General features: G+C 52.5%; 1 protein-coding gene across 1 annotated transcript in view; it reads left to right on the plus strand.

Annotated features, from left to right (window-relative positions):
* PPA2 (inorganic pyrophosphatase 2) overlaps positions 1-27,661 on the plus strand; it is a 1,510,578-nt gene that overhangs the window by 782,019 nt on the left and 700,898 nt on the right. The window contains exon 7 of the mRNA XM_069630955.1: positions 11,712-11,838. Coding sequence (XP_069487056.1) covers positions 11,712-11,838 — 127 coding nt within the window. The remainder of the gene's footprint in view (positions 1-11,711; positions 11,839-27,661) is intronic.

The raw sequence follows: 27,661 nt of genomic DNA on the forward strand, positions 1-27,661 counted from the left end.
ACTAATTACACTAACTATGGAAAACCTACATTACCTATTTAAACTAACTATCAAACAGAAACTTAACTAACTAAACTAAAAGAAAAATCAAAAATGGCCACATACGACCCGGGGGGGAGGGGAGGCACCCAGGAGGGGGGAGGTACAGGGTGCTGCTCAACATCCACATGCGATGATGCTGAGCCAAAAAAAAAATCCTCCATGGGCTCAACGCCTGCACAGCACGACCTATGTGGGAGATAGATGGTCGTCTGAGTCTGGCTCATCCTGGAAAGGAGGACGTGGCACAGTAGCCTAGCCGCAGCTTGCCCCTCGTCGGCAGCAAGTCTGCCGGACGGGTGAGCCTGGTTCTGTGTGGCGATGTGACGTAGGTCTGCATGCAGAACCTCACGTGATACACGTGCTTCCTCTTGCAAGGTAGCACGTGTAACACGGAGTTCCTCCTGCAAGGCCTGGCTGGACAACCGCTGCACCTCCCGGCAAGCCTGTAGCTCAGCCGAGATGGTACGCTCAAGCTGTGCAAACCTCTCCTCTGCCTGCTGCCTCTGGGACATCATAAGGACACCCAGAGTGGATCTGAGGGAAGCATACTCCTCCCTCAGGGCATTCATGTGCGCCTCTGCGTGAGCAGCAATTGCTTGACGCAGAGACGACATTTCAGCCTGGCGTGCCCTGTCTGAGGCCGCCATGCCCAGCCTGAGCGAGCGGGCCGTGGACCGTGCCGCCTGCTGCTGGAGAAGCACCTGCCTAGCAGGGGGGAGCACAGATCGGGCCACACGCTCCATGCTCTCAGCAATGTTCTCCATTGCTGCCCCCTGCCGTTCGGAATTGGCAGTCATGTCTTGCTCCCACTCAGTATACAGCGGTTGCGCGCGGCGACTGCGTTGCCGGGATTGACCCCTGCCGGACCCAAGGACCGTGGGTCCTCGCTGTGTTGGCACCGCCTGCGGCTGCACGACTACATGCCCCCGTCGACGTGATGTCCCAGGCACATCCGTGACTGGTGTGGAGGGTGACCCTGCGTCCCGATCCACCACGGGCAGAGGAACCAAGACTGTCTGATCCCTCAGTGCAGGTGTCGCAGACAGAGGAGTGTCCACATCAGAATCACTCACCCCTGACACATGGACTTGATGCTCATCCAACTCAACATGGACGTCAGAGTCATCATCAAGGCTGGACTCATAGGCAGCCAGAGACAAGATGGACTGTAGCACTTGGGGGTTTTCGTGGCATACCACCCCACGACCCCCACTAGTGCCGGGTTGATGTGGTGTTACCAACCCTGTGTCTGGCATGACAACACCATCCTCCGCCTCCATTGCGTCATCACCTGAAAAATAGAGAGAAAAAGGTCAATACACATGTCAGAAGCACACGACACACACACACACACTGACAGCAAAGGCATCCGGCAGACATGTGACACACAACATATGGCCTGGCATGCATGCTGGGTCTACTTTGAATAGCTTCTGTGATCAGACCTGTTGAAAGGTGGCAGTTTCCATGGAAGTGGGTCTATGCAGTGCAGAAAATGTGTACGCCACTCACTACCTACATGTACAAGCACTACATGGTGTGTGCCAGGAAATGTGAAGGCAGTGCAATGTCAAATTCAGACATCACGTGCATTGTGCATTCAATGTGTACCATGTCTAGAAGCCAAGCACCCCTCCACCCCAGTACCAAAGCAGGGATGCCTAGCATGGTATCAAAAGGCTGACCATACACCTGTGTATTGACAGGCAGTGTTGACTGGCATCAACAGCTTAATGTGATTCAAATTACAACACTGCAAATGATGCTGGGACAGTGGGCAGGACACATGATGGAAACTCCGGAGGCAGCCCACGTGTGAAGAAGACACAAGAGTTGGACAGAGTCATTGGCCATTGAACAGGCTGAGGCCTGTGAGCCACACAGATTGTCAGGGCCTAAACATGTGTGCAATGCAGGACTGAGCAACAGTTGACATGGGGAGGCCGATGAGATGGCAGGCAATGTATGTAACCAAGGACTCATATTACAGTGATCATCCAGTCAAGGACACATAGGGCCATGCGTGCAATGCACATGGAGCATGAATGGGCACTCATGTCCCTGCGGGACATCTGACCCATGCACAGTACAAGTGAGATACCCTGCATCGAGTACTAAGGCTGTACCACACGGCATATATCTGGCAGTTTCTACGCTGGAAGTTAGCATCTACACAGGACACATGAACAAGAAACTACACATTGGCAAGATTGGAGCAGACCAGTGCAAAGGTGGAACTGGAGTGCAGAGTGGCGGAGGAGGGGCAAGGGAGCATGCCCACATGGAGTCCCGCTTGCAGGCAGAGGAGACATGCATGACGGTAGCATTGCATTACTTACACATCAGAACCATGTACACGTCACATGTAGCAGCAATCATGCACAACACATCCCACAAGTGAAACACACACCTCCTCAACAAACACGCATCAACACTCACTGGACTGGGCATCAAAGTCCAGCATCTCTCCCAATCCTTCGACCAATTCAGGTGGTATGAACTCCGCAACGAGAGCCTCATGCGGAGTGAGTTCTTCCTCCTCTGGTGCAGGCCCACCGCCAGTCACCAGAGTCAAGTTGTAATTTGAGGCACGCTTGGCCTTAGTGCTGCGCTTGATGTCATTCCAACGCTTTTTGCACTCCTGCGCCGTGCGCACCTCATGGCCGAATGAACTGACATGTTCCGCAACATGCTTCCAGTGGGTGTCACGTTGGGCAGCCCTAGTCTGACTATTGGCACCCACTAGCATGTCACGGCTGTGGCCCTGCACGTAGTTCACGAGGAAGTCCAGTTCCTGCTTACAGAAAGGCTTCTTCCTCGACGTGCAGGAGGTCGTGGCTGCGTGTGGCGTCTCAGCCTGTGCTGCAGGTGCAACCTTCCTCCTCTTGGACTGTGGCGCAGACCCTGGCTGGCTAATTACGCCCTGACCAGTATGGCCAGTGGGTTTGGTGGATTGAGCCAAGGGAGTGGCAGGTGGAGGGATGACCAAAGGCCTGACCTGTGTCAGTGGCAGCTGGGTGCCCACTAATGGACCCTGCGCAGCAACATCAGCTGTGGCAGGGTCATTGACCGCAACGGTCCTGGTTGGCAGACTCACAACCGGGGTGCTGTTGGGTGCATCTGCCCCTGCACCTGCCAACACCCGGCTGTTCGGGGCAGCAGATGACATGACTGCCCCAGGGACACGTGTCTTGGTCTGAGCAGCCCGGCCTCTCCCTATGGTTTCCCCCCTGGCCTGTTGGAGATCTACCAAGGGCTCTTCAAGTGCCAACGCAGCCTGCGCTGCCAGACCCTGAGCCTGGGTGGCGGTGTCCACAGCTGCACCTGCAGCTACCACTACCCTTGGGCCTGTGACAGTCGATGGAACGGACTGCCGGGTCATATGGGTGCCAGTGCCAGATGCAGGAGCTGCATCCCCCGGAACCACAGGGGGTGGTGGCATGGCTGCACCGACACATGGCACAACATTGTGCTCAAGTGGCGCACCCCTGCCTCTTCCCCCTCTGTGGCTGCCCTGGACACCCTGGAGTCCCCCTACTCCCTGGTCACCAGGGCCACGTCCCCGACCACGCCCGCCACGAGGAGTACGCCCAGCTGAGGCGCCCCTCACCTTTGGTGGCCTCCCAACCATGGCACAGATGTAGTAGTGCTGGCACAGATGGAGTGGTGCCAATGGGAGGTGTACACCACAATTGACCTTGGCAATTGGGGTGAAGGGGGTGGGAAGCAAGATGTTAACAGCCCCCCTGCACCTGCAAGGCTGTATGTGACCCCAGTGATGTGGTGACGGGTCACGCAACGCTCAGGCACCCCAAAACTGCAGTAAAACCGTGCACGCAACCCTGCAGCCTACGTGCGTGGATTCAACCTCCCGCAGTACGCGGTGGCACCCAGCAACACGAATAACGCGTACGCGAGGGACACGCAGGCTACTATGACATCGAAAATGGGTACACAGGGGCACCCGCAGTGGGAAAAAGAGCGTGTGCGACTCACCGTCTGACTAGCGCGATGCAGAAAAACACGCGTAGCCAATACCCCCGCCAAAAGAAGAGATACGTCCTTGATAGCTGTGAAGTTGTGATGGCGCGCGAAACAACAGGAAGCAGCAACACACGTCGGTCTCCACGAAAGGCACGTACAGCGAACTGCTGGGCCCGCTCACCTTTAACCCGTGCTGAGGGAAACGCACGCGTGCTTCAAGTCACTTACGCGCATGGGCCCTTTCCTCGTATTACATGCGGACGTGCAGTTTTTCACGCGCGCTTACGCGCATGGGCCCTTTCTTTGTATTACACGCAGACGTGCAGTTTTCCACGCACGCTTACGCGCATGGGCCCTTTCCTCGTATTACACGCGGACGTGCAGTTTTCCACGCGCGCTTACGCGCATGGGCCCTTTCCTCGTTTTACACGCGGACGTGCAGTTTTTCACACGCGCTGAAATGGCCATGCACGTCTGTACGCGTCACGTCACAGGGGCGCTTGCGCTTGAGGGGCCTTCTGTCCAATGAAAATGCGTATGCGTGCAGATGCGCTTACGCGCTAAGGGCCTTTCCTCGAATTACACGCTGATGTGCAGATTTTTCACGTGCCAAATCACTCCGTATCAAGCTGGCCACGCGTAAGCACACGGAAGACCACGCTCCTGCCCAGAAGGCCGAACTACTGCCCCCCCAGAGCCCTGAGCACACTCCCACCTACCATCTGCTGCTGCCTGACTGCCTGCTGCCCACGTGCCCTGCCATTTGCTGCCTGCACATCAGCCAGGGGTGCTGTTGCTGTGACCACCCCTGCTGGAACCGAAGACTCCCGACTGGGATTCCATCGCTCCACAGCCCAGCCCCAGGACCCAGTTGCCCACCCACTCCTGCCTCTGCGGTTGTCATGTCGGGGCAAACACCATCTGGGACCACTGACAACCCCCGGCCAGAGAGGCAGAGGGGCACCAGCTTCAGTGCCACCGAAGTTGGTGTCCTGGTGGAGCAAGTCCTGGGGCAGTATGATGCCCTCTTCGGAAGTTCCCGCGCCGACAAGGAAGGACGGACTCGGATCTGGACTGACATAGTGACTGCCATCAACGCGGAGGGGGTGGCAGTCCGCGACTTACAACATGTCAAGAAGCGCTGGGAGGACTTCAGGTCCAGGACCCTGAACAAGGCCCGGCGCCTCTTGAAGGCAGCGGATGCCAAGGGGCGCCGGGGCCACTTGTCGGAAGAACAGATCAGGGTCCTGGAACGCATATCCCCAGCGCTCCACGTCTTGAGAAGCAGACCCGTCTGGAGTCGAGCGGTGAGTGTACATGCATCCTGATTGTGAGCAGTGCGTGTGGTGATTATTCAGTAGTGTGCAGATAGCACATCTGTTTGTATGGGGTCGAGTATGGGTGGGGGTGTACAGGGCCGTGGGGCTGACACATGCGAGGGCTGTAATGTGTGAGACATGGATGGTGCTTGTGTGTGTAGGCTTGCATGCCAAATGCAGTTGTGTGGGCACACATGTTTGGATGAATGTGTATGTAAGTAGACATGTCCGTGATGTCACGCATCTATGTTGTTTTTGGCTGCATGTATCAGCACTGTGTACATGTGCAGGTGTGTGTATTTGACAAGGGTGCAACAGTGATGCAACATGGATGCATGTGACAGCGGTATGTGGAAGCCTGACTGGCAGATGTGACATGGATGCCCGTCTGAACACTGCGACACTTGGCAGAGGTGTACACATGCATGCAAGTGTGGTGGTGTGTGTACATGTGTGGTGCACTTCCTGTGTTGCATGTGATGTCTGGCTCACCTTTGGCTGCTCATGCTGTTGTATGTGTATGGATGGTGGTGGCAGTTGCGATATGGCTGTGGTATGGCTCATCTGTGCGAGTTGTAATGACATGTGTGTTGGGGATTGTGATGACATGTCTGAGTTTTGCCAATGCCACTCATGTACAACTGTCATGTGTGTATGTGTCCATTGTACAGTGCCCTGATGCCTGTGTTTTGTTTCTCCCTGTCTGCAGCGTCAACTGATGAAGAGGGCGGAGAAGGTGCTGTGGAGCACAGCGGCGGGGATCCCACCGCCAGCCGGAGACGCAAGGCCCGGCTCCCCTCCCATGTTGTCATCTCGTCGGGGAGTGAGGAGTCCGGTGCCGCGTCCCAGGCCGCAGCTGCCGGGGTGGGTCCAAGAGGCGGAGGTTGGAGTTGGACTCCTCGGCAGCAGAAGGGGCAGCTGGGACCCCACAGGGCCCAACAGGGGAAGATGGCAAGGAGTCATCCAGGTTGGTGGGGGGTTTGGTGGAGGAGTAGGCCGTGCAAGCACCAGAGACGGGGTCTGGAGGTGGGGATCCCACTGGTGCTAGTGGTGCAGTGCAGGACCAGGGACAGGAGGCAGCACAGGCCGCCGCGGAGGTGCCTGTGTGCAATCCTGTCCCTGATCCTGTCCCTGCATCATCTTGCACCAGCAGGGATGCCTACGTCCAGACCCGTTTTCAGGCAGGGGATGAGCTCACGTCAACTGGCCTTCCTCTGCCTGCGGACGTGGCTATCCAGGTCCGGGTTGAGCCTGTCCTGGCTGGTGTGGCGTTGCGTCAACGGGCCATGCGAGGTGACCTGCAGTCTTTTCATGAAGAGGCTGCACGTCATCTCGAATGGCTCGTTGACCACGTCAGCCTGCTGGGACATGTCACCCAGGCCGGATTCCTCCGTCTGATGGGGCTTGCTACGACCCCCTCCTCAACTGGACCCCCTACGCGCCAGTCGTCCTCTGTGCCATCTTCCCACCCATCAGTCACCTGGGTGCCCTGTGGAGCTGCCTCTGACGGTGCGAGGAGGCATCCCTGCCACAGTCGGGAGTCGGACGTCCAGCAGGGGTGGCCACATCTACGACTGCACCCCAGCCAGCGGAGGATGTGCAGGCAGTAGGAGGCAGTGCACGGGCAGAGGCACAGCAGCAGCAGCAACGTGGTGGGAGCCATGAAGGCTCGGGGCCTTCAACATCGGAGGGGCAGGCATCGGCCGGAGGGCAGGAGGACCCAGGACAGAGAGTGTCTTCCGTGTGGCAGCGGTTGGGCCACGCCATGGATGCGGAGCGGCAGTGGGCGGAAGAGGCACGGCTCACAATGGTCAGGGCGGAGAACTCCATGCGGAGGGCCCTGAGGCGGGCCGAGTGCCTTGAGGCAATCCGCAGGGGTTTGGAGGTGGAGACGTCGACGGCCCTGCGGACCCTCGGGGCCATGGAGGAGGACCGCCTCCGGGACATTGAGGAGGAGTTCGATGATGCCCTGGCCCGAGACATCCACAAGTGAGCCGTGACACTAGCCCGCTGCCCTTGTACATAGTTATGTAGGTAGTGTTAGGTTTCATTTTTGTTTTTATTTTATTTGGACCTTTCAGACATTGGCCACATTTTTGTATATAGTTTATTTTATTAGTTAGTGTAGTTAGATAGGTTTCCTTTATTTTGTTGAGATAATGGACCCTGGCTTGTTCCCATGTACATAGTTCACAGTTGGATTGTATTTTTATTTCACTTTTTAACCATGGAGCAATGGCTTTCTTTTTTATTTCCCATTGGATTTGGTTTTGTGGACATTGACTTTGGACAACATTACTTTGGATTTTTATTTTTGGTTTTGCTTTTTTTAACGGACATGCTTCTTTTCATTTTTGTACATTCACATTTCTGTTTCTTCATTTTTTATTCTATTTATGTTTCCTTTAATACATATTTTTTTTGGTGAACTTCAATGTGTGGTATCTCATTGGTTTCATGCATTTCATGATATGTGTTTTGAGATTCACTGACACCCATTGGGTGTATGTGAGGGAAATGTGTTTGTTTCGGAACTTGCAATTGGTGTTCTGTGATGTAATTGCAAATTATGAGTGGGTGGATGCAATACTCGGGTGGGTGTTTTGCATTTGGGGGCTGACCATAGGGACCAGGGATCTAGATTGTGATGACATGTTGGCTGGGGAACATGAGTTGCACATGGGTGGGGGCCTGGTGGTGGGTGCCCCTGCACTGCTGGGGGGTGGGGGTGGTGGGAGACATGGGTGGGGGCCTGCTGGCAGGTGCCCCACAGTGCTGGGGGGTGGGGGTGGTGGGGAACATGAGTTGGACATGGGTGGGAGCCTGCTGGCAGGTGCCCCACAGTGCTGGGGGGTGGGGGTGGTGGGGAACATGAGTTGGACATGGGTGGGGGCCTGCTGGCAGGTGCCCCACAGTGGTGGGAGACATGGGTGGGGGCCTGGTGGAGGCTGCCCCTGGTGGCTGAGGGGTGGGGGTGCTGGGAGACATGGGTGGTGGCCTGGTGGAGGCTGCCCCTGCACTGCTGGGGGGTGGGGGTGCTGGGAGACATGGGTGGGGGCTTGGTGGAGGCTGCCTCTGGGGGGTGGGGGTGCTGGGAGACATGGGTGGGGGCCTGGTGGAGGCTGCCCCTGCACTGCTGGGGGGTGGGGGTGGTGGGAGACATGGGTGGGGGCCTGGTGGAGGCAGCCCCTGGTGGCTGGGGGGTGGGGGTGGTGGGAGACATGGGTGGGGCCCGCTGGCAGGTGCCCCACAGTGCTGGGGGGTGGGGGTGGTGGGGAACATGAGTTGGACATGGGTGGGGGCCTGCTGGCAGGTGCCCCACAGTGCTGGGGGGTGGGGGTGGTGGGGCACATGAGTTGGACATGGGTGGGGCCTGCTGGCAGGTGCCCCACAGTGCTGGGGGGGGTGGGGGTGCTGGGAGACATGGGTGGGGGCCTGGTGGAGGCTGCCCCTGGTGGCTGGGCGGTGGGGGTGCTGGGAGACAAGGGTGGGGGCCTGGTGGAGGCTGCCCCTGCACTGCTGGGGGGTGGGGGTGGTGGGAGACATGGATGGGGGCCTGGTGGAGGCTGCCCCTGGTGGCTGGGGGTGGGGGTGCTGGGAGACATGGGTGGGGGCCTGGTGGAGGCTGCCCCTGCACTACTGGGGGGTGGGGGTGGTGGGAGACATGGGTGGGGGCCTGGTGGAGGCTGCCCCTGGTGGCTGGGGGGTGGGGGTGCTGGGAGACATGGGTGGGGGCCTGGTGGAGGCTGCCCCTGCATTGCTGGGGGGTGGGGGTGGTGGGAGACATGGGTGGGGGTCTGGTGGAGGCTGCCCCTGGTGGCTGTGGGGTGGGGGTGCTGGGAGACATGGGTGGGGGCCTGGTGGAGGCTGCCCCTGCACTGCTGGGGGGTGGGGGTGGTGGGAGACATGGGTGGGGGCCTGGTGGAGGCTGCCCCTGGTGGCTGGGGGGTGGGGGTGCTGGGAGACATGGGTGGGGGCCTGGTGGAGGCTGCCCCTGCACTGCTGGGGGGTGGGGTGGTGGGAGACATGGGTGGGGGCCTGGTGGAGGCTGCCCCTGGTGGCTGGGGGGTGGTGTGCTGGGAGACATGGGTGGGGGCCTGGTGGAGGCTGCCCCTGCACTGCTGGGGGGTGGGGGTGCTGGGAGACATGGGTGGGGGCCTGGTGGAGGCTGCCCCTGGTGGCTGGGGGGTGGGGGTGCTGGGAGACATGGGTGGGGGCCTGGGGGGGAACATGAGTTGGACATGTTTTTGTCGCCATTGTAATGTTTGCACCAATGTTTGCACCCCACTGGTGGTGCTTCAGACTGTTTCCACTCTAAGCAAGGGGCCCCTAACCATCATGTTGAAATGGGCCCCCACACGTCTTCTACTCAGGCCTACCTGTAGCCCACTGTGATTCACAAATGCTATCACCAATCAGTGTTGCCCACATGAGGAAATTCGCAGGGACACATATGGGATTTGCATTCCTGTCTAGGACTTTGATGAGAACTCAGGAAAAGAATCGTGAACCGGTCAATAAAAGTCAAACGCACAAGGACCTTGCATCAGAGGAACAGTTTAGCAGTTTGCCTGTCATTTTAGGAAAGGAAAACCAAACAATGCGTTTGGAACGCTGCTAAAGGTAACTCCGCCATTTCTGTCCTAACTGTATTTCTTAATATAGCAAAAAGAAAATGAAGAGGTGATGATGGTACTACACTGTTGCTGCTGTGGCTCCCGAAAGCCACTTGTTCTTATTGGCTTGGGGATGTTGTCAGTGTTCGAAACCTGCTTCTTATCCATGATACACCTACACAAAGTGGAAATGAGTAGCGTGCTGCTTGACGAATATATTTTCACTCAGATTTTCATTAACATTTGTTTATGATAGGTCACAATTCATTCATTTATCACTTTTTCAAAAACAGTGCTTCAGTTGAAGATTTTGGTGGAATAGTTCTGAGCACATAGTTCAACCCTTAATCCTCGCCATATGCTTTATACAATGTAACCCTTAAGTGAACCCTGCCGACTACTCTCGCCTCATATAATTGTTAATCACATGACATATTGCAGGGCATGTTGCCAGCCTTACAGACGAGGGGCACACACATCTGTTCTCTGGGATCTTGTGCTGTATGGACTCTCAGATACAGAAATGTACTTGCTCGTAATTAGCAAGTATAGCACATTGTGACCAGTTGAATGTACATTAGATCCTGGGAGGGGGGTCGGGGGAGCAGCCAATCAGATGGCTAGGAAGGCAGGCTTGACCCGCCGGCACAAGCCTGCGTTCCAAGCCGCCTGACGGCCGGCTCCCCCTATCGACATCTTTCCCCCACCCTTCGTCCCTTTTTTTTCTTTCTCCCACCACAACCCCTACTTGCCCCGGTCGCCGCCGCATCTGCTCCTTTCCTTCACCTCCTGCAGGCCGCTCTGGAAAGGGAAAACTTTCCGTTGCATGGTCCCCATTTCGGAATGGCATTTTCCTTTCTACAGCGGGACTCTGCGCTTCCCGTTGTAGGAAGTAAAATATATTTTTTTAAACACCCTGGGTTACCGCTTTGGCAACCCAGGGTGCTAATGGCCTTCATCCCCTGTTCCAAGGGCTGGAAGGGAGATAATGTCCCGGAGCCCTCGTTATCCGCCCTCGCTTCACTCGGGAGGATAGGGCTGCCGGGCATTTATCCAGGGGCTGGAACCGGGGATGAATGACACATTAGTGACTGTGATTGATTCAAAATGAAGCAAAGACCATGGTAGTTTTTCTGTGCTTGCAGGGTATGTCACTGATATTGTGACACTGATTTATGCACTAGAAATGTGTAGAAAGTTCCATGTTGCTTTAGTCTCTTGCGCTGTTTGTTGTTCTTTACTGCCTGTACCATTGCACAGGTCTTTTAGTAAACAAGACGATAGCCCATCCTGTATCATTATTTATTAATTATTTTATTTTCATGTGGTTCCGTTCAAAAGAATCTTTCACATACATTCCATCGAAAAGCGATGCATAATTAAATTTACAGATTTTACAAATTGATCATGACGTTTAAAAGACAATTATTACATTTTTAAGACCCATAAAACTATACATTAAGACAATATAATATCCCTAAAAAGGAAAGGTTTGCAATTCGACTCTTCTAAAAACATTACACACTTTAGAAAATAGTGTTGACAAGTCATCCTAATGGGGGTAACCAGGGACAAAATCACAAATGCCAGTATCATTATTTAAATTAGAGACATGTCTTCTGTGTTTTAATTTCTTATCATTTAAAGCCTTAACATTGGAACTGGTCTTCTGTTGATGGTTTAAACATGTGTGAGCTTTTTTGCGCCAAATGAAATGTATACGTTTTTTCAATGTTACTCCTTTTTCCAGGTCTCCTCCCGAGGGGAAGTAATTCAAGTAAAGGTCCTTGGTGTATTGGCTCTTATTGATGAGGGGGAAACTGATTGGAAAGTGATTGCGATCAATGTAGAAGACCCGGAAGCTGAGAAGTTCAGTGGTAAGTCTGTCCCCTGTCCGGATCGTTCTACCCCCTCACCACTGTCATGAACTCACAGTGATGCCTACACCACTTGCAAATCTCAGTTAAAGGAAAAAGTGACATGTAAAGATGCACTCAAGGCTCACCCTCTGTTACATTTTTCCTTAATCATGTTCACAAAAGAGAACGTCTTAGACTTTGTAAGTCATATCAATTGAGCAAGGTAAAATTCAGCATTAAAATCTCAGATAAAATATACAAAATGGGAACATAGTATTTCCATACCTACATGTATTTCCATATTCTTAAAGACTAATACACTGAACAACATGTATTAATCCTCACATAATTTCTAAAGAAGGATGAAGACATTAAAGGCTCCACACACAGTAGATCCCATCAGGAAATACTCAGAGCAGTGGATGATAGGTGGGAGTTAGGCAACTCAATGCTGGCAGTTCCCTTTGAGCATTAGTAAAACTCGCCCCTTGACTCACTTTCGATCTTCAACCTCAAGAATTGATCTCCCCAGCCATCCAACCAATAAGAACACCATGAGGTTAAGCCTATGCTATTTGCACAAACGCCACTTTACGTGTCTCCTTGCTGCTCTCCTTAATGCTCTGGACTCAGTCCATTACAATACTTGCACTAACCTCATCTCCTCTTCCTGCTCTCATCGTGGCATGCTGTCAATGGCCCTCCATTCAATGTTTTTCCCACCAACCCTGCTCTTCTGTCGCTTCAATCTCAGCTGATGACTTTGCCAGTTCCTTTTCCACTAAAAACTCTTAAGATCGTGAATATCCTGTTGCCCTTCTCACTCTCCCCATTCTCCTTCCTTCTCTCCACTACGCCAACCCAAACCATCTCATCAATATTAACCTCCTGGCACCGACCCTACAGGCTGAAAACTCCTCCTCTGCTCCTGCTGCTCTACAAACAGTCATGTATTGGCACCCTGATACTTCATCTTTGACTTTCTTTTTGCATCTCCCTAGTTTTATTCATGAAGGATGCCCTCATACCCATTTTTAAGAAATCCACCACTGACTGCCAGAATCCAACTATAGACTGGTGTCTCTTCTTCCTCACTATTCCAGTGTTCTCGAATGTGTAGCTTTCATCCGCATCATTCATTATCTGGGGTCATATTATTTAACATTTGCACTGGATTTAAAAATTGAGCAAATCCATTTAGCTTTAGCTTTGGTGCTTCAGTAGTATGGAATGGAGCAAACGTGTTTTGTCCAAATTCATATTCTCTAAAAACATTAGTACTATGGCAAAAATGAAGTACTTTTTTTGTTTACTATGTTTGCTGTATAACATAAAAACAATGACTTTACTATATTTCTTTGTAAATTGTTCAGCCACCATAGCCTACTTCATGTTTGCCCTAGTTCAAATATTTGTAGACAATAAGCATTTGAGCAAAACCAGTCTGGTCCATTCCTTGTGGAACATACAGCAAACATTGAACTGTTATATACTGCTTGGGGATGAATCCAGAAGCCTGTAATGTAAGATGTTATGTTATGGTGTGAGTGAGGGAATACTTGTGGTGAGGTATCTAAGCCTAGGAAGTTGGAGAGCCCCTGCCTGGGTGATGGGAGTCAGTGTTTGTTCCTACTGAGCTAACTCAATTTGACAGGAGTATCTATAATAAAGTAGCTGCTGGAACTTACCTATGAGCATAGGGAAGCCACAATATTTCACTGGCGACGAGGATGGTCTTCAAGAAAGCAAGAAACAGACCTGCATGGCAAAAGAGAGAAGTTTAAAGTGACCAGTGTGCTGCAGGGGGGTTGTGGGGGTTCACAAGTAAGTCCCATCACCTTGGGCAAAAAGAAGGGAAGTTACAGAAATTCCCAAGGGTAAAGAAGCACTGTCCCCACAGCCCCAGAAGAAGAAGAAGAAAGGGAGCACTTCAGAAGTCCCATGGGCAAAGAATGAAAAGCAGCTATAGAGGGACCCAACAGTAAAAGCAGAATACCCAGTGTGAAGTGATTGAGTTCTTTCCCCCAGAAGAATACCCAGGACGAAGATAGAAAAGAGGGGAGAAGTCCCAGGGTCCAGAGACATTACCCAGAGCAATGGGGCACCAGAGCAAGATAACGTCCTTAGAAAAAGGGTGTCTAACTGGAATTCCCAGTGCATTGAGGAAGAATGCAGGGAGGAAGAAGCAAAGGGAGTGACCCAGTATGAAGATCCCTCTCTGTGTTAAGGCTGCTGCTAACAGCAGATGAAAATAGATTCCCGTGTGGCCCAGTTCAGTGGAAATGAGGGATGAAAAGTGGAAATGAGGCTGCAGTCTCGCATTGGTGAAGTTGTCCTCCCTTTCTTATGGTTCACCGGTCTTTGGAGACTGCTGTGCTGGGGTGGAACCTGATGGAAGCCAGGGCCTGTGGAAGTGACGGCCTTGAAACAGTTCGGGCCGTTGGGACTCAGAAGACATTTCTCCTGTGATGCCGGCTGTGCATTTGGTGACATCACACGTCCTGTGTAGATGTTGGTGGAGTTCTGAATGTTTTGGAGTGCGCATGCTGTTCGGAGTATACTCCTGTTGCGTGAAGGGAAGTGTCAGAGGAAAGGCCCTAAAAGCATCTTTCATACGTGCTATGGAGATGACGTACGTGCGGTTCCTGTGTGTTAGAGGGTGGAGCTGGCCATGGGACATCATACCAGCTCCCCCGTTGGATGCTATGGGACACCAGCATCAGGAGGCTCAGGGCCTCAGAGGTTGCACGGGTGGGGGCTGGTCATGGACATCGCACCAGCCCCACCTTACAGTGCTATGGGACTGCAGCACTGGGGAGGCTTCAGAGCCTCAGTGATTGGCACAGCTGGCCGTAGTCCTTCATAGGATCCTGCCCTGCAGGCTAAACAGGGATCTTCAGGGCACCGTGGCCTGCAGGCCCTGTGTCTACAGGGCGGGCCTGCAGGCCACAATAAAAGACACACACACCAGTTAGTTGGTCATGGTGCCTGCGGCTGTTCTGCCGGCACGTGCCTGCAGGCTCCCTTTTATTATCTTGGGCCATGACGTAGTCATGGCCCATCTTAAAAGGGTAACACCGTACCGAGGTACACACCCCCTTAAAGGGGAAATACATATCGGAGGTCCACTCCGTAACATCCCTCCTTTTCCATAGGGAACAAACATGTGCGATTCCAACATAACGGTTAACCATTGTAACCACAAACATCACTGACTTCCTAAGTGTCACCATCTGTCAACTAATCCCCCCCCACAGGTGCCAGTCGCAGTGGGTCCCTCTCTGGTGGATGGTTGGCAGTTGTACCGCAAATTACAGAACCGTTTATTAACCTCCGGTATGGAACTGCCACCATTTTAGGACACTCCATCCGACTACCGGAGCACAGCTTCACATTGCTGTCCTCTACTGAGACCACTTTAACTATGTACATACTATGCCAGTTCACAGCATCACTACGCATTCTACTGAGTCCTCTTAACGCTGAGGCGGGACTGCAGGAGACCAATTCATTCTTCATGAGCGTTGGTTCCGGAGTCACTCCCCGGGTCCAGGTCTGTTGCCAGTACAGTTCACAGCCGGCAAAGCCGCGCCTGGTAGGTACCAGGGGCCACATCGGCATAGTCCCTTGATGTGGGCAGGGCAGCGATCCCCAAGCCTCCGGGCATCCAGGCTGCTCCATTCCTATGTTTATTTCCTTCCATGGCACAGTGTTGGAGACACCTGCCCAGGAGGGCGCACAAGCACTCGTGAGAGCTGCAACCCTTCCTTTCCCTTCCTTTTTTTTCTTTTATGTCAGAGTGCGCCCCATGGGCCCAGGATGCACGGGGTGATGTCTCCTGTGGCTTGTACGCGTTGGCATGATCTTGGTGCTGCAGGCCCCCAGTCCCTGAGGTGCAATTTTACTCTGGTTGTGGTGTAAGTGCTGCTTCCGTGCCTCTTGATGTGTGGCGGCCACTAGAGCTCTGTGGCTCCTCTTTACCGACCCCATGGGCCGCCTGGGGATGAATGCTGGGGCACCCACACCCCGGCAGCCCCCAGAGCCAGGGCTCTCCGCTTGCCGTTCCTTGATGATGGGCCTTGGGGATTATTTGAGGGTAGGTCCTGGGGACATGCGGGCAGCACCGGCATAAAGCGCACATTTTGTTTGGCTCTATTTATAGCTCCCACGGGGCAGTGCAGCACTCACCACTGGCGGGCTGAGTCTGACGATGGCCAGGGAGTAGCGCCTTCCTGCATTCTTCGCTCCGCTCTGGAGAATTTCTTTTCTCAGGCGGAATGGCGGCAGCACAGTTACAGCGCTCCATCCCGTGGCTCGTGTCGCTTTCCTTCTGGCCTGGCCTGTGGTGGTGGTGGCAGGCATGCGGGGGATGGGCAGCTCACTTCTCCACGTGGCGGATACCGCAGTTGTGGCCACTTCGGGTTGAGTGGGGGAGGGGCAGCTCCTCTTCGTTGCGGCAGACGCTGCTTCTCCTTTACAGCAGGTGGGGGAGGTGCAGCTGTGGCTTTCCCCCCTGCGGCTCGTGCCGCTTACCCTCCGTCCCGGCCTGTGGTGCGGGCATGCGGGGGAGGGGCCGGTCAGGTCTCCCTTTGTCAGAGGCTGCAGGGCAGGCCTCGGCATCTGTGGGGGAAAGAGAGGGGGGTGGGTCGGGCAGCTCACCTCTTTCCCGGCGAGCGATGCCTCTTCCCGGAGCACTTCCTTGTTGCGGCCGATGCCGCTTCAATTTCTCGGCGGGTGGGGAAAAGGGCACCTCACTCCTTTGGTGCGGCGGTTGCCACGCAGCTTCCTCCGCTCGGCGGCGAGGTGGAGAGGGGCAGGCCGCACACCTCTTCTGGGGTTGTCTTGGTTGTGGCGGGTGCCACCTCTAATTCACGGCCGGCGGGCATCATCGCAGTTGCAGCCGGGGTCACGGGGCATTCTTTCCTGTTCTTGGAGGGGGTAACACTTCTGGCTCCCCTTGCTGTGCGGCCGACGTCACACTTCATGCTGCGGGGCTCGGAGCCCATTTCCTTTTTGCGTGCGGCGGTTGCCGTGGGGGAAAAGAAGTACCGCTTTATCCCCCCAGGAACCGCCACTTACTTTGCGGCTGTGGCCGCTCCACTTTCCCTCCTTCTTTCCAGGCACCTCGGGATGCAGCTCACTGCAGGGTGTCCCAGGCTACTGCTGCAGTACGTGCGGTGAAGCGCGGGTCCTTCCTGGCTGCAGTGAGGGTCGTGTGCTATGCTGAAGGGACCGGCTGTGGCCGCTCCACTTTCCCTACTTCTTTCCAGGCACCTCAGGATGCAGCTCACTGCAGGGTGGCCTGGGCTACTGCCGTAGTACGTGCGGTGAAGCGGGGGTCCTTCCTGTCTGCAGTGAGGGTCGGGTCCTGTGCTGAAGGGACGTAGAGACTGCTTACACTTTGTGAGTCTGTGGTCTTCTCCCTCTCCTTTCCCATCTTGAGAAAGAGACGACTTCCTCCTCTTCGCCAATGTTAGGGGGTGGAGCTGGCCATGGGACATCATACCAGCTCCCCCGTTGGATGCTATGGGACACCAGCATCAGGAGGCTCAGGGCCTCGGAGGTTGCATGGGTGGGGGCTGGCCATGGACATCGCACCAGCCCCACCTTACAGTGCTATGGGACACCAGCACTGGGGAGGCTTCAGAGCCTCAGTGATCGGCACGGCTGGCCGTGGTCCTTCATAGGATCCTGCCCTGCAGGCTAAACAGGGAACTTCAGGGCACCGTGGCCTGCAGGCCCTGTGTCTACAGGGCGGGCCTGCAGGCCACAATAAAAGACACACACACCAGTTAGTTGGTCATGGTGCCTGCGGCCGTTCTGCCGGCACGTGCCTGCAGGCTCCCTTTTATTATCTTGGGCCATGACATGGTCATGGCCCATCTTAAAAGGGTAACACCGTACCAAGGTACACACCCCCTTAAAGGGGAAATACAAATCGGAGGTCCACTCCGTAACACTGTGCATTGTTAATGAATGAGTGTCTTCGATTTGGAACAGGAGCATGTGATCTGAGGTATTGGGTTAGGTAACGGCAACCTGGGATAAATGTATATTTAATGGGGGAAGATGGAGCGCTGCCCAGAACAGTGTCAATGTTGATGGTGCAGCCACGCTCTGTTCCAGCTGCAGAAGGAAGCTAACAGTTGGACCACAATGTTTTGCGGCAGCGGAGTAGAAACTCGTGTGGTCCACATTTTTGTCTGAAGTTCGAAGTGAACTTCTTTTGTCTGCAGCTTGCTGTTGATGAGGAACTAAGGTACTGTGCCAATGGGTGATAACAATGCACATATTAAGGATGAAGCTGAAGCCGTGTGTCCAACGCACAGCTGATATCCCTTGTGGAATATATTTATAAGAACCATGCAGTTGCAATTGAGGAAATTAAGTGGCATGTTGAAGTAAGTATATGAATCCAGTATGAGTTTCATACTCGTACTATTTGTTTAATGTGGAGCAATGTAAGAATTTGTGCAGCAAGTATAAATTGTTTAGGCAATGTCTGTTGATACTGCAGTGAGTGTGAAAGGATAATCACTGCTGCACTGTTTTAGTTTAAAATTTAGGAATGTTACATAGGTTGCCTGGAAGCAATATGGACTTTAGGACTTTAGTACTATAAGATGTCTAAAGTAATAAGGGTATTGAGTTTGAAAGACATGTGTGAAAAATGAGATGTAAACATAGGAAATAACAATTCTGAGGAATTGTAGCTTTAGAGTTGTTGTTCAACTATGGACTTTTAGCAATGTTATTGTAAAATGTAATGCCATGCTGAGTTGAGCTGTGTTTTTAGCATTTATGGTTGAGTGTTGAACGTTGAGTATTTTCATGCCTACTACTGACATGGTTAATGAAGAAAAAAAGGGTGCGTAGAAAGGGGGGATAGTTTTACAAAGGTAGCGGGCGCCCCTCTCTCGCAAGAACAGACATGATAACCTGTTCAGTGGTTATTAACCACTTGAGAGTTCGCAGCCACTGCTTTTACTCACTGTGCCTTTCACAGATGGGAAATATCCATTTGCATATCAGTCTTTGTCCTGCCCAGGGGCAGTCCAGCACCGAAATACAATGGCAATTCCAATCTGAACGAGAGTACCACCAGCAACCCCATACACGTGTTTCACCCTTGTTGGGGATCATCAGTGAGGTGAAGCTGATGCCTCTCTAAGCACAGTGAGAGGGAGACCACGTCTGGTTGCCCCCAGGAGACCTAGGGTTACCAATCCCAGGTTCCTTAACAAATAGTTTTACAAAGGTAGCGGGCGCCCCTCTCTCGCAAGAACAGACATGATAACCTGTTCAGTGGTTATTAACCACTTGAGAGTTCGCAGCCACTGCTTTTACTCACTGTGCCTTTCACAGATGGGAAATATCCATTTGCATATCAGTCTTTGTCCTGCCCAGGGGCAGTCCAGCACCGAAATACAATGGCAATTCCAATCTGAACGAGAGTACCACCAGCAACCCCATACACGTGTTTCACCCTTGTTGGGGATCATCAGTGAGGTGAAGCTGATGCCTCTCTAAGCACAGTGAGAGGGAGACCACGTCTGGTTGCCCCCAGGAGACCTAGGGTTACCAATCCCAGGTTCCTTAACAAATAGTTTTACAAAGGTAGCGGGCGCCCCTCTCTCGCAAGAACAGACATGATAACCTGTTCAGTGGTTATTAACCACTTGAGAGTTCGCAGCCACTGCTTTTACTCACTGTGCCTTTCACAGATGGGAAATATCCATTTGCATATCAGTCTTTGCCCTGCCCAGGGGCAGTCCAGCACCGAAATACAATGGCAATTCCAATCTGAACGAGAGTACCACCAGCAACCCCATACACGTGTTTCACCCTTGTTGGGGATCATCAGTGAGGTGAAGCTGATGCCTCTCTAAGCACAGTGAGAGGGAGACCACGTCTGGTTGCCCCCAGGAGACCTAGGGTTACCAATCCCAGGTTCCTTAACAAATAGTTTTACAAAGGTAGCGGGCGCCCCTCTCTCGCAAGAACAGACATGATAACCTGTTCAGTGGTTATTAACCACTTGAGAGTTCGCAGCCACTTCTTTTACTCACTGTGCCTTTCACAGATGGGAAATATCCATTTGCATATCAGTCTTTGTCCTGCCCAGGGGCAGTCCAGCACCGAAATACAATGGCAATTCCATTCTGAACGAGAGTACCACCAGCAACCCCATACACGTGTTTCACCCTTGTTGGGGATCATCAGTGAGGTGAAGCTGATGCCTCTCTAAGCACAGTGAGAGGGAGACCACGTCTGGTTGCCCCCAGGAGACCTAGGGTTACCAATCCCAGGTTCCTTAACAAATAGTTTTACAAAGGTAGCGGGCGCCCCTCTCTCGCAAGAACAGACATGATAACCTGTTCAGTGGTTATTAACCACTTGAGAGTTCGCAGCCACTGCTTTTACTCACTGTGCCTTTCACAGATGGGAAATATCCATTTGCATATCAGTCTTTGTCCTGCCCAGGGGCAGTCCAGCACCGAAATACAATGGCAATTCCAATCTGAACGAGAGTACCACCAGCAACCCCATACACGTGTTTCACCCTTGTTGGGGATCATCAGTGAGGTGAAGCTGATGCCTCTCTAAGCACAGTGAGAGGGAGACCACGTCTGGTTGCCCCCAGGAGACCTAGGGTTACCAATCCCAGGTTCCTTAACAGGGGGGATGTATGCCTTCCACAGTGTGAGAGCGATTGAGTTGTTGAGTCAACCAAAGTAAATAGAGGGGGATGTATGCCTTCAACTATGTGAGCGTGGTTGTGAGTTGTGTGCCGACCAGATTAAATAGGTTGGATCTATGCCTTCCGCTTATCTAGAGTGGTTGCGTCACAAGTTTGTGCCAAACAGAATAGATAGGGGGGGGTGTATGCCTTCCGCTTTGTGAGTGTGGTAGTGACACGTGTCTGTGTCAACCAGTCGATAGGGGGGATGTATGCCTTCCTTACAAAGTGTGAGGTTGTGCATTGTTGCACAGCCTTAGTAGATAGGGGTGTGTGTTTGCATTCCACCAAAAGTGTGTGGTAGTGGCGTGGTGTACCCCAGCCAAAGTAGAAAGCGGTCCACCATATAAGAGTTGCTGTTATGTAATATCAGCAAGAGTAGAAAGGGGGGATGCCTTCCGCATTGCTGATTCAGAGTAGCGCCTCTCATAAAATAAGGTGCACCGTGTGTGTGTTGGTGATATGTGATACCCCGTGAGTTTAAGTATGTGATGAATGTATGAAGAAAGGAGATTTGTTATGATGTGCTTTGTTTGTATGTGATGATATCTGGAAGAAAGAGAGATGTGCTTATATAGGGCTTGGGGATAAATGCAGAAGACTGTGCTGTAAGATGGAATGTTATGGTGTGAGTGAGGGAATGCTTGTGGTGTGGGTTCTAAACCTAGGCAGTTGGGAGAACCCCTGCCTGGGTGATGGGAGCCAGTGTTTGTAGTGTTTGTTCCTACTGAGCTAACTCAATGTAACATGAGTATCTATAATAAAGTAACTGCTAGAACTGACCTATGAGCCTAAGGAAGCCACATTATTTCAGGAACAAAATTTATTTGCTACATTTTTGCGGACAAGAAAATGTGTAGATAGTCTGACCCCTTGAGACCAACAGACTCTGTGAGCCGTTCTGGATTCCTCAGCGGACAGTCATTAGAAACAGGCCTTACTCTTTTTGCTAATTCTCTCAATGCAGCTCCCCACTGCATCTGTGTTCTACCCCTTTTGTCTTGATACTCATTCTCCCAGTGCTCCATCCCAGATACAAGGTCATCTCATCTGGATGCACTCATCTGCACTGATCATTCATTTTCCATTACGTGGAACACTGGGATCTACTCCACCACCCTGTGCCTGGCAGTGGTCCCTCAGGGTTTGTCCTTGGTCCACTCCTCGTCACGGTCTATACCTTTTCTCTCAACAAACAAATCCCCACCTTTGTATTCTCATATAATCTGTTTTCCAATTATACACAAGTACTGTGCCCTCCCTCCCCCATCCATTGTTACTGGATGTTGCTGCATTGCTTCTCTAGATCTAAAATGATCTTTCTTCTGGCTTTCAATGGACTGCCATAACCCCTCCTATTTCTCCTGACCTCCTTAACCCATTCACAAATGCAATGTGAGGTTTTTCTTTGTCAGGGGTGTGGCCTACTCACAGCTTTGGCTGCCAGATTTAACCTGCTAAACATCCATAAAATACCTCCCTCCTCACCTATCATGCTACTACAGCACCCATTGACCCGAGTTCTTAGCAGGCTGCATTACTGCTCTAGTCTCCTCAGGGGACTCTCCTATATTTCTTTGCTCTGCTGAACAAGGTACTAAACATTGCTACCTGTACACTTGTCAACCTCCACAAATCTCCTTATTGCGAATGGCTACGCATATTATTTTCATTACATGCTCAAAGCAATCCTTCACATTTTTGACAAGCCAGGGATTACTTTCTGTATGTAGTTAAAATAATTACCACTCTTCTACTAAAGCTACCTTAATTATCACTCGGCAAATCTATTGATTACCCTTATTTCTTCTCACTGATAAAGTGATTTTTCGATGAGTTTTCGAGAAATCACTTGTGCTTAAAAAGGCTTTCTCGAGCATCTGCAAACCTTCATTAATCCGCCTCTCTAAACTCCTGTCATCCACACCACCAACCATAACCGAGCAACCGGTCTTGTTTATTTTAAACCAACACACAGATGACAATTAATTTAGCAGACAACAGACAACAAATTGCCTCCAGTTCAACATACGAGCATGCCCACTGCCCTCCCTTCTCCCCCCCTCAACTGTCGCCAGGATCTGGCAGAGCATGGGTCGGCACCAGCCGTTCGCGATCCGGCTGAAGGACCCTTGCGACCAGCCACGGTTTGTAAGTTAGTGCCGGGAAGTTCTGGTCATGGTCTAGGAAAGGTGCCCAAGTGTTTGACAAGGGGTGAAGAAGGCCAGCGTTGACTGCAGTGATTTTCTCTGCTATCAGAATCTCCCAAGGTTTTAGCCAACAAAGAGTCTTCAGGGGGCCCTCAGCAGACTTTAAAGGGCGCGCCACTGTGATCTTTGCGGCCAGCAAAAGTTGTGTTAAGAGGGCAGCTCTCCTGCCGGTTCTCGGGTAGGTGCCCGGAATTGGGACTCCCAGGAAGAGGGGTTCAGGCTCCAGTGGGATCACCGCCTGAGTGATGTCTTTAATTGTAGCAATGCATTGGAACCAAAATTCCTTTACCACTTGGCATGTCCACCACATATGGAGGTAGGACCCCGGGAGTCCACACCGGCGCCAGCATAGGGGGTCCAAAGGCCCAGTGGAAGTGGTGCAAGCGGAGCGGGGGATAATACCATAGTAGAAGTAACTTGTGAGTGCACTCCCGGTTGGTGATACAAAAGGAGGAAGAGTGCGTCGGAAGCGCTGGGGAAGGGGCAGGTGAGACTGATCTATCTCTACCCATTTTGGGTGCCCAGAGGAGATGACCCAAGCCTGCGTGTGGGCTAACTGTGCTGCTACCTCATACTTCCGGAGGTCGGGGACCCCCAAGCCACCGAGTCTGGAGCTGCTCATCATGGTCTTCTGGGGGATTTGCGATTTCCTATCCCTCCAAATGAATCCAAATATTTTCCTTTGTAGACGCCGAAGCGGGGGCAGCAGGATTGTAGTGGGGAGGAACGTGCAAGCGTAGATGAACTGTGAGAGGGGATTCATTTTGCAGGGGGTGAAACGGCCCAGAAGCGAGATCTCCTGTGGGAGCCATCGGTCAAGGCCCCTCTCCAGTTCTTTGAAAAGTGAAGGGAAGTTCGCCAGATAGATGTCTCCCGGGCGGGCAGGAATCTGGACCCCAAGATAGGGAATGGCCTTTTCACTCCATCGAATCAGGCATAGGGGTTGAAGGGATTCCCGTTCCCCCGGCCTCAACCCAATTCCCAGAGCTACTGATTTCCCTAAGTTAATGGTAAAGCCTGCTACCCTCCCAAACTTATGAATCTCAGCGAGGGCTGGCTTCCATGAAGTGGAGATATCTGTTATAGATAGTAGCACATCATCGGCGTAAAGTGTGATCTTATGTTGGCAGGGGCCCACTTGGAGGCCTTTGATCTGAGAGTTTAGACGGATTTATTGGGCGAGGGGTTGCATGTCCAGGGCAAAAAGTAAGGGCGAGAGGGGGCATCCCGGTCTGGTTCGACAGGTCAAAGGAATCGGGTCAGACAGGAGGACATTGACTCTAAGGAGGGCCTTTGGGGATTGGTAGTTAGCTAATACAAGCTTTTGAAAGGTGGGCCCAAAGTGGAAGGATTCGAGGGAGAGTCACAGGAATGCCCAGTTCACTTTGTCAAATGCTTTGGTTGCGTCTAGGGCCAGCAAAGCAAGCTTCCCCGAATCCTGGTTCGCGACGTCTATTAGATTCAGGACTCTGCGAATATTGTCCCCATTCGACCTGTGCATTATGAATCCCATCTGATCCAGGTCTATAATATTGGGATGGACGCCTGCCAAGCGGTTTGCCAGAATTTCTGGCATCTAGTTTTAATAGTGAGATGGGCCTGTATGAATGAGTTATTATCCCTGGGGTCTTTCCCTGGCTTAAGGATGAGGACTGTGATTGATTCCTGTATAGAGGGGGTGATAGTTCCTAAGGCGGCAAAAGAGTTGAATAAGGTTGTCGGATGCGCAATAAGTTGGGGGGCGGAAAATGTTGTAAAACCGTCTTGTGTACCCGCCTGGGCCCGGGGCTCTGGATTTCAGTCTCTTAATAGCTGCGTCGATCTCCTCACCTGTGATAGGGGCCTCAAGGCTCTCTCTCGCCGCGTCCTTAAGTCGAGGAAGAGCATCACCTTGGAGGTAGTCCTGTTGTTCTTCGTGATTCCTCGGGATTGCTGACATTATGCCTGAGAGGTGGGCGACTGCAAGTCATAGCTTTTCCTGTTCTGCGAATTGCACTTTGCCTTGGGGGTCCTGTAGGCCCAAGATAGTGTTCAGTTCTTTGCCTTGGCGAGTTTGTCAACTAATAGTTTGTTCGCCTTATTGCTTTTGGCATAGTACCCTTGTTTGGTTTTAGCCAGCAGCTTAGCAGTTTCCTCAGCATAGTGTGCCTCCAGCCTCTTTAGCGCAGCCTGTAGGGTCAGATGGGATTTCAGGGTCCAGTTTTTGCATTTGCAGACCGCCTTCGCTTCGTGGACCTCATTTTCCAGGACTATGTGGGATTGCCGCCTGCATTTGTGAAAGGCTGCTCCCTGGGCGAATAGTTATCCTCGCACCACTGCTTTCATAGCATCCCAGGTGTTAGCTGGGGATGTGTCCTCGTTCCAGTTTTCCCTGAAGAAATTCTTGATTGTCTTAGCTATGGATAGCTTTGAGGACAGGGTCATGTAAGTTCCATCAGCCTTGAGGAGGAGGGTCAGGGTCATGGGCCCGGAGCGCCAGGGCAACTGGGGCGTGGTCGGAAAGCACCCTGGGGCCAATGATGATGTCGTCAGCGAAGGCCAAAATCTGGGGGGAGGCCAGCAGGAGGTTGATCCGGGAATAGGTTCTGTGGGCATATGAGTAGAAAGATTAGTCTCTTTCATTGGGATAGAGCACTCCATGTGTCCACCACATCCAGGGTCCTGAACAGGTGGAGAAGGCCTGCCGCAATGTCTAGAGTCACTGTGGGCCGGGGGATGCAATGTGTCCTTAAGCGGGTCGGGACCCCATTGAAGTCTCCTCCCATACTAGTCTGGCCCTCGATGAACGGGAAGAGAGATTCTTCCAAGTCACTGTAGAACCCCTCTTGTTTGTCATTTGGAGCATAGACTGAGATGAGGGAGAAGAGCTGTCCATAAATCAGGCATTTGACTGCCATAAAGCGGCCCCGCAGGGCTACGTGGGGTCTCCAGAATTTGTGGTCTGAGACCTCTTGTGAAGAGAATGGCAGTGCCCCCTTTCTTGGTGCCATTGGAGGCCAGGAATTGCAGTGGAAAAAAATCATCTGCGATCTGGGTAAAGTCTGCTGGGATTAAGTGAGTCTCCTGCAGAAAAACCACAGAGGATTCCCCATCCTGTAAGCGTTGTAGCGTAGATTTGCTTTTAGGGGTGGAGTTCAGACCACTGACATTTAGCGTGATGAATTTCAGTTTCTGGTGCGGAGGGTGTGCGTCCTTGGCTTCCGTGGATCCCCGGGGTGGGGGTTGGGCAGAATGGGGCTCAGTCATCATCTGGAGGCTTGATCAAGATGTAGCATCGTCTGGCTGAGGTTTTAACAACAACCTCCAATGGGAGGGTAGAACTTCTAGCTTTGACCTCCAACGGGAGGTTGAGAGTCCAAATTTGCAGGAGATTGGGAAGCCGATTATTTTGGTCCGGCGTATCCCATGGCCAATGGGGCCAATACCATTCCGTCCAGCCAACAGGGCTAAGAAAGGAACAAAGTCTGAATTCTGCTCCAAGGGAGTTTTGGTGGCATACACCTTGGAGTTGGTCGTGGGCTTTGTGAAGCCCGCAGCAGTGTTCTTGTGGCTCGTAGTTTTCAAGCCACCTGTTCTTTCGTAGGACCAAAGATGGTCATCTTACATTCCGGTTCCTCTGCACCCTCGTCCAGGACGAGCGCTTTGGCTTGGAAAGAGAGGACCCCGCTTCATCATCAGTGCGATCCGCTGGGGGGGGGGGTCACCAGCCACACCAAGGGAATCCGGGCAGAGAATCGCTGCTCATCATCAAGGTTGCAGATCTTGCGAAGGGTTCCATTGTACGAGAATTGGACGGCCGTCGGGAACAGCCATCGGTATTGGATTTGGTGAACCCGGAGGAAGAGCGTGAGAGGCCGAAGAGCCCTTCTCTTCTCTAGTGTCAAGAGGGAGAGATCCTGGTAAATCTGAAGCGGGGAGCCTTGGAATGTCATCTAGTCTCGGGATCGCTCTATTGTCGACATAGCTTCTTTGGTAGTGTAAAAGTGTATCCTTGTTAGCACATCTGGGAGGTCCGACTCCACACCACGTCGAGGGCACAGTCTGTGGGTGCGGTCTAGCATAAGCAATGACTTGTCCAAATGTGGTAGTAACGATTGAAAGAAGTCACCCACGTATTCATCTAGATCCTTATCCAGTACCGAGGAGGCAACCCCTCGTATCCACAGATTATTGCGTCGGGCCCTGTTTTCGAGTTCCTCCTGTTTGAATTCGAGGATTTCACTTCTATCACGAAGAGCTTGGATTGAGCAATGTACTTACGCCAGAGTTGCACTATGTTCCCGGGTAGTCCTCCACTTCTCCTAACCTCTGCTCCGCGTCTGAAACCCTCTGGTCTGTCCGCTCCAGCTTGGTAGAGAGCTCCGACATGCATGATCTAAATTTCGCCTTGATGTCCAACATGAAAGCCTGGATGTCGTCCTTGAATGCCAGGTCTCCTCTGTCCTCCGAGGGTTTTTGAGGCGTGAGTTTTGGAGGCTCGGATTCTTTTCCCTTATCCGCTTAAAGCAGCATGGTTGTAATGTCAGAGTTCTTAGCGGGTTTGAGATGTTTGGCCATTGTTTCAGCACTCCGTTGAGGGGTTCCTGGGTGATTTCTGGGATAGAGAGACCAGGGAGGAAGGGGTCCAGTGTGGTCTGTCGCTCTGGAGGGTGGGCAGAGGGCCGCCAGGTCCCGCACAGCACTGAGAGTAAAATGGAACCGCATGAAACGTGGATTTGAGAGCTGGGAGGAGAGAACATGAATTAATTCAGGTATTGGATGGGTGGCAGGGCCATTTGGTGAAGTCGCCGTTAGGCTGGTCTCCCAGTGGTTGGAAGATTATTTCCGATCATACGGGTTGGGGTCCCCAGGGCCACTCAGAGGCGGCGAGGGCCTAGGGCATGGCAAGAGC

The sequence above is a fragment of the Ambystoma mexicanum genome, chromosome 6q (assembly GCF_040938575.1).
Source record: "Ambystoma mexicanum isolate Mex_15411 chromosome 6q, UKY_AmexF1_1, whole genome shotgun sequence".
NCBI lineage: Eukaryota > Metazoa > Chordata > Amphibia > Caudata > Ambystomatidae > Ambystoma > Ambystoma mexicanum.